Genomic DNA, 7,747 nt, shown 5'->3' on the forward strand with positions numbered 1-7,747 from the left:
TTTGCTCTAGTGAAGAGCTTGCTATACTTCAGTTGGTCTAAAATGTAGAATGGCAACTTGTTTGACGAAAATATCTTCTCTCTTACAGCAAAGAAAAGGTGGTCCCACAAGGTTAACACTGCCATCCAAGTCCACAGTAAGTCAATCATGTCAATAGAAAAACAAGCTTTGTCTTTGCACATTGAAACACTTGATTTATGTTTGCCATGTGGCACAACGGTTTTGGTCAGTCGAGTGGGGAGCTGTTCCATTTGCTCTGTCAACACAACTGGAGTTTACACAAGTAAGGGCACATTTCTGCTCCTGGGTCTGTGCAGCAGCTTCCAACGCCGGTACAAGCATCAGACTGTCAGATTTATACTAGTGTGCAGATTTGGAATTTACAGTAGGATCTAATGGTAGATTTGGGGACAGAATTTTGCATTAAAAAAAGCAGACTTCACAGTGTCCAGTTCTGGTCTTAGACATGGAAGTGTGAAAGAGACCCATCACTGTTGCAGTTAAGCCTGGTGTAAAACCCAGACTCACTTCACTGAGGCCAGGTAACAGTCCTGAACACAGCTGGGATTTAAAACTTGCAGTGGAATCTTCATTAAGTTAAAAAGCCATCTTTGACATTTGTTCTGACACTGAAACCCTCATGCCTCATAAGGGTACACAAGCAAAGAAGAATTTTGTCCTAATGTCTGGATACATTTTTCCCAGGGTGTGTGAAGCAACACTGCCACAAGAGCCCAGCTGCTTGCCAAACAAACAGAAACTTCTCTGTGTGGTTCTCTATTACTGTAAACAAGTGGTGTAATTGTGCAACTCTTGCTGGTTAACAGTATCAGTGACACCACTGCAGATGATTGCAGGCCGAGGAGTCAATAATCTTGATTATCAATCTGTTGTTTGCTTTCAGGATGCAGACCTGGCCCGCTTGCTAAGCTCGGGATCTTTTGGAAATTTGGAAAACCTCAGCCTGGCCTTCACCAATGTGACAAGTGCTTGTGCTGAGCACCTCATTAAACTGCCTTCACTCAAGCAGCTGAACCTGTGGTCAACTCAGGTAAAGTGCTCTGCAGACTGAAACTAGGAGCGGGAACCAATGCTGACTAATTCTGAAATTTCACATTATGTCAGCACAAGAAGAGTGTGTGAAGAGGCTCACTTAGAATGAGTTTGTCCTCATGCTATTTTTACAGGGCCTTTCTATGGTCTAGCTCGTCTTGGAGGCTGATTTTTTTCTTCTTTTCCTTCTTTATTTTTTAATTTTTTAAAATTTTCATTACAGAACGTTTGCTGTTATCTTGGGTTGAATGTTCCAGTTAGGCATTGCTGCTACTGTGTACTTTACAGTATACGTGCTGCTGCTCATCTGAGAAGTGCTTATGCTTTCGCCCATTTAAGGATGAAAAAAATGATGCTGTGCAGCTCATCTGGTCAAGCAAAGTGCAGTGTAGGCAGTGAATTGCCTCAAATGCTGATCAACCAGAATTTCTTTAAAAAACAACATCAATAAAAAGAAACTCAAATAATGAGTAAATGCAAGGAAACTATAATGAAAATGTGGTTATTTTGTAAGCAAAAAGAGGCCAAGTTAATGGAATAAATTATTCAGCTGTTAATTGAAATAGCTTTTAAAATTAAACTTTTTCTTCTACATTTCCCTGCTGGTTTTGGTCTCTGAGGTTCTCCACTGAATAGGTTTTCCCCGTTTTCTGTTAGCACCTATTTGTAGTGCTCACTGAAAATACGATTATTCTCAGTGCAACCACAAAAAGCAGCATTTTTTTTTTCACTTAAATGTCATGTAAATATCTTGTTTTGTTTTCCTAACTACTTTTGTATCCCAGAAATGTCCTCTTTTTGTCTGAGGAATATGAAGTAGAATCTGATTGCTTGCTTGTTTTAAGACTGTCTTGTATCTCCTCCAGATTTGTCCTAACAATGTAACTTTTGTATTTTAAAACTTTGATGCTTCTTGCTCAAAATTGAGTTTGATTTGCCTGGACAAAGACCCTGCCTTTTTGTATGATTTTTTTTTTTTTTAAAGAGTTTAGATTCCATTTTATTTTGCGATATCCTGGTTTCCATTAATCTAGAATATAAAAACAGCAGAAACGAAGTGGGTCAATAGAACAATTACCAATCAATAGTACATTGTTCTTGAGACCAAAATAGCTAATTAATACCACTTGCATTATGGGGTTTTTTTGTGATGTGGTTGGGAACTGGCTGAGACTGCCATAACTGTCTTGTATAGCTTGGGTGGGAGCGCTCTCATACAAAGTCCAGACTTCAAAGGCACCATTCTAATTAAATGATGGCCTGCGGTTAAGTGCGCACAAGTCACTTAATTTTTCTGTTCCCTGTCTGCAAAACGGGGTAAAACTATTTGCTTTCTCTCCTGTCATTTGAGATTGCGGTGAACAATCGCAGTGTGGCTTTGAGGGCTCATCTGCAAACCTCGTTTTAACATGCCCTGTTTGCACTGAGGTTCTTGCACATGATGTTCATGCATTGTTTGAAAACAACTTTGCTTGTGCCCCACAGTTTGGAGATGCAGGGTTGCGGCTTCTCTCTGAACACCTCACGATGCTGCAAGTGCTCAACCTGTGCGAGACTCCTGTCACGGATGCTGGGCTGCTGGCACTTAGTTGTAAGTGACCAAAATAAGCTATGGAAGAAAATTATGTGGGTTTGGAGGAATTCACGTGGGTTCAGACAGAAGATTGATTTCTTCGTTGCCACAGCGCTGCTTCCGCAGGGATTTAGGACTTGTGGTTGTGTTTGGGTTTAAACTTCCCTCCTCCCTACCCACTCGAGTGGCCATTCAGCTGCAGGCAGGGGAAGCGGGATGGTGATCTGAGCCTGCCAACACTTAGTGGCCTCATGTGGGCTTTGTTGCCCCAGATCGTACTCTAGCTCTTGCCTCTGACTTTACTGATGGCACTCGTCTCCATCTCACGTGGTGACCTGTTGCCTTGGGACTTCCCAGCTTTTCTTCACACGCCCTTCTGTGGGTGTCCCCTCTGGGTGGGAGGCTGACCTTGTGGTGCAGGAGGGGAAGATTGCAAAGCCGGGTGGCAACTTACTAGTGAGTTTAGCAACTTTGCGCTGCAGGTTTCGTACCCTCTCTGGCATTTTTTGTTCCTTCTTTTTTGGGGAGGTGAAACTCTTCGCTGTTCTTAATTTAAATAGGGCAAGGCAGAGTGGGGCCATCTAAGCAATGTCCAAGATTCCCCTGTGCACCAAGGGCCGCTCGACATGCCGGAAGGAGACCCTTTCCTACATCCAACGGTGTATTATAAACCTCGCCAACTGGGTTTAAAGGGTTCCTTTAATAGGCTTGATCCTACACAGGCGTGCCAGACAGGCCAGTAGTTATGGCTCATCTTAGGAAACTATTCTGCTAAGTACTGGAGCCCAAAATGGAAGTGGTGGGGGGAGGAGAGAGGGAGGACTGCTAGATCAGCATGGCCTCTGCGTGCACCGTGCAGAGCACTGAGAACGGGCACTATTCAGAATAATGTGCAGGAAACTGATTATGAGAAGTTGCCTGAACTCCTTTGAAGTCAGCGGACTTAAGCATATGCTTAATGGCCCTTCCTAAATAGGGACTTTTTCCTGGATGAGGGCCCAAACAGCTGTTTATCCATTTGTACTTCTATATTTTACACTATTCAGCTTTTTCCTGAGAGTGGTGCACATAGTCATGTCTTGTTTATGCTTTGGCCTACTGTAAGGCTGATATTTTAAGAAAATGCAGCATGATCATGGTATCTGTGTGTGTTCTCTTTTAGCCATGAAGAGCCTCTGTAGTTTAAATATGAACAGCACCAAACTTTCAGCAGATACCTACGAAGATCTCAAGGTATTTCTGAATTGCATCCACTAAAGATGGGAATTACTTGCCCAGGAGGACCAAGTGCATGGTGGTAACGCCTAGTGCAGGGAGAACTGGCCCCATAGAGTGGATAGCATGAAAGTCATCTGAAGGGGGTGAAGTGCATTATTTTGGGGAGATAATGACTGAAAACAGCATTCTGAGGTTGCTGGCTTTGATGGACTCGGGAAACATTTAATATGCTGGATGGAGGAGTATGAGGTGGAATCAGAACCTGAGTCTTTTTGCCAGCATTATCAGCAGTAAAGGCTTCATAGATAGGAGCATGTTGGTTCCTTCCGATGAGGATGCACAGACAGGTAAAATCTAGTGCACACCTCCAAAGCCATGTCTGGTACTGTTAACAGGACCAAAAGTAACGTGGGTGAACGACATTATGGAGCCTCAATTCAGAATGCAAAGGGAGAATTAACGGCATTGAGGAAGGTGCAAGTTTATCTTGACACCTCTTGGACTGGAACTGGGCTTTAAACAGAAATACCTGCACAAATGCCCAGTTCCTGAGTTTGACAGGTAAGATGTCTGGTGGTGTAGATCGTACAAGATTGTACTGTGAATTTACAACCACTTCAGCAAAATCGTGTAAAGAACTAGAAAGTAACTGTGGGAGGGGAACTGGCCCCAAACGGTTTCAGACAAAGACTGCCTGAGATGTGTTGGCTTTCGTGACTTCACATGGACTTTGTCTTCACTCTGGTGTTGCATGAGTTGCATCTCCCAAAGTCTTACCTTATAAACCCCCGTGCTCAAGATGAAACTCCACATTATGTTGTCTTCTGTGTTGAAACCTTAGATTGTGCCAGGTTTACTTAAAAAGTTCACAACCTTGGGTTGAGCTTCGAACTTGAGGCAAGTCCTGAAACTGCTCTGCTTTCAAAATTCACTGCAAACGTCTATCTTCGGCTCTGGCTGTGGAGCCAGGGCTCCCCCAGGGACTCAGTTGCAATGCTGCTAGCATGCAAGTTTTCAAAACTTGTGTCACAATTGTATATGCAGAGAAGAAGTCCTTGGAATTAACAGCTGGCTTGCAGATGGGTTCACACAATGGAGCTTGTTTCGGGCCCCAAGCATTTACAGACAATCAAGGTCAATGCTGTATTTGGCCCAGGGCTCTGAAATCGAGTCTATTGAAAGGCTCCTCCAGTCCTACCCCTGCTTCTGAGCCCCTTTGCCACTAACTTCAGACCGAAACTCATATTTTCCTAACCGGTTCCCTCTGCTCTGGTATTGCATTAACAGTCCTTAGCAGCAACACAAGAAAGTGCTTTGCCAGGGCAAACAGCAAAACTGGCTGTGAGCAAAGTCCCGATGATTGCAGGGAATTAAAAAAGCTGAGAAAACAGGCATGCGTCACTTTTTCCCCTCTCACCTCTTTCATTGAGATTTATCTTAGTGGCCATTTTTTTAGAGCTCTGTGTATGTTCAAAGGGAGGGTAATAGTTTCTTTCCCTGGGGCACATGGTTGTAGGTCTGTTGAGAACAGCTCAGACTTCAAAGAACGTATTTTTGATACAAATCTTTCCTTCTTCTCCCCTTGGTCTGCGAGAGCATTCAGGGCACAAGCCAGTGATGACATTTCCTCTCCGCTCCATCCCCCACCCCACTAAACACGCTTGCACACACACAGACACCCACATATGTACCAGGCAGGCTGAACCAGACAATAAATAAACACCCACTACTGAAGTCATTATTGCCTAACTGAAAAATTATTTGCTGGCAGTGTCTGTAGGATTATGACTAGCTCTTATCAAAATATGCATGCACATAAATCAAGGAGTGAGGTAATAATGACTCCTAGAAACTTGCAACTCCTCAATTATGCCCTAGCCTAATTAAACGTGTGTGTTTGTTTTGAGAGAATTAGCCATACAGTAATGGCCAGAGAGCGTGGAAACGGGATCGACAAGTAGGAACAGTGCAAAGAGCCGATTCCCATCTGCCTGGCGCAGGGTAATTCAGGAACAATGCATCCAAACGCAGTGGAGTTACGGAAGGGAGACCACAAAGACACCAAAAGTTGCTAACGCTCTCCAAATTTTTTTAACACTTGGAGGGAAAAATCAAGCAATGACTTAGAGCGGAGGCTGAAGAAGGAGCGTGTGGCTGGCTGCTGCAGCTTAAGTCCAAGTGCCTTCACGGCCGGAGTTGGACAAACAAATTTTGTTAAGTATTTGTATAAAAAAACCCGTAGAGATCGGGGACTGATCAGGACCTGAGCGCTGGTGCATGGGTTTTACTAGAGCCACTTGATTTTGCTGCAGGTGTGACTTAGTCTTGTGTGTCTGTAAAAGCTGAGCACCTTGTTCCCTCGTTAACACCTGTATGCTTCAGCTCACCGCTGAACTCAGCATCGGTACCATGCAGGGTCGAGGTCGTAGCGCATCTTCCTGCAGTTTGTGGCTGAAAGATCAATTCTCCCAGTTTGCTGACGGTACAGATTTGACAGGAACTTTTTTCCCGAGTCCTGAACGCGTATCATTAATTCTGACCTTTTCCCACCCTCCCGCACAGGCTAAGCTACCCAATCTGAAAGAAGTGGATGTCCGCTACACCGAAGCATGGTGAACTCTCCCTGCCTCCGACTCTTCTCTTTTGCTTCTCACGAGAAGGAAAAGATTTTTAAAATGAACTGAGAAAAACAAACCGGAAAATAACTTTTGGCTAATACCTGTAGAGCAGTGAGTCCTGGGACTTGGTGGTAGGAGTCGTGGTTGTGGGGTAGAGGAGTGGCGTGTTGTGTGTTGGGGGGGACGGGGCAAGCCTGGACCCGGCCGGATTCTTTCAGCTTTGGGATTTCAGAATCAACGTAATTTAAATTGAGAAGAAATAAATAAAAAAAAAGGACTTTGTAGCAACAAGAGGATTATAAAGAGGAAAAAAAACACCTTTGTGGATTTTATTTGCCTTTGTGTTTTATGCCGTGTGGAGGAAAAAAAAACCAAACTCATTTGTCATTATTTACCTGGGTTTCCTTGGCTGGCACCCATCCAGTCAGAACTCCTCTTTCACCAGTTTTGCTCCAGAAAATCAAACTTACAAAAATCGCAAGAGAAGAAAAACAAAACCAATATGATTTTCACCTCCCCCCGTGTCCTTGCAGTTGTTATGCAAAGTAATTTTCTTGTACATAAGATTTACATAATGCACCTATTTAAGAAAATGGTTCACAAATAACAGGTCTGGGACCTGTCTTTTATTTATGAATTGTTAATTCTTTTACCCTTTTTTTGCGTATAGTACTGTATAAACTAGTTTGCTGTCTTGTTATTATTATTTTTTTTAAAAGGAAATGTCCTCCTTGAAGAATTGCCTTTTAGTAATGCATACTGTATTATACTCTCTCTCTGTCACAGCATTTATCGCATTGTCTTTTTGATTTCAGAATGCCTCAAACCTTATCAAACAGGAAGGAAAATATCTATCAAGGGGGGTATGGTTGTTGGGGGAGGGGGTGCAGGGATTAATAAAAGTCACATTTCCTTCCGCAGTCTGAAAACTTTCTCTGGTCTTTTCAACCATGTCAGATTCAAACATGGGAGATGGGGAAAAGATGTCATTTATTTTGCCAATGGGCTGTTCGCTAATATCTATAGATTTTACAAGTTGCCTCGGTTGTTTTCTGTTTACGTCCGATATTTCAAAAAGAGAAAAAAAGCTCTCCCTCCATTTTGTGCATCAGCTTTTTCTATTCCCCCCCTCCTCTTCTCTGCCCTCCCCTCCCTTCCCCTACCTGCTCTGTGCACGCATTGTTCTGCATGTTCCTCTGGGGAGACTGAAAAAATAGCGTTGTTGCTGATCCGATAGCTCTGACCTGTCTGTAAATGTGACTGCGACATTTTTCAAATTCCACAA

The 7,747-nt window shown here is 43.3% G+C and overlaps 1 protein-coding gene across 1 annotated transcript in view; it reads left to right on the forward strand.

Annotated features, from left to right (window-relative positions):
- The window catches only part of CMIP (c-Maf inducing protein), a 68,545-nt gene extending 61,806 nt beyond the window's left edge, over positions 1-6,739 (forward strand). The window contains exons 17-21 of the mRNA XM_010293928.1: positions 89-136; positions 905-1,051; positions 2,539-2,644; positions 3,789-3,859; positions 6,407-6,739. Of these exons, the coding sequence (XP_010292230.1) occupies positions 89-136; positions 905-1,051; positions 2,539-2,644; positions 3,789-3,859; positions 6,407-6,460 (426 nt within the window). The 3' untranslated portion in view covers positions 6,461-6,739. The remainder of the gene's footprint in view (positions 1-88; positions 137-904; positions 1,052-2,538; positions 2,645-3,788; positions 3,860-6,406) is intronic.
- The last annotated feature ends 1,008 nt before the right edge of the window (positions 6,740-7,747 follow it).

This window comes from Phaethon lepturus, unplaced genomic scaffold, assembly GCF_000687285.1.
Source record: "Phaethon lepturus isolate BGI_N335 unplaced genomic scaffold, ASM68728v1 scaffold10339, whole genome shotgun sequence".
Classification (NCBI taxonomy): Eukaryota; Metazoa; Chordata; class Aves; order Phaethontiformes; family Phaethontidae; genus Phaethon; species Phaethon lepturus.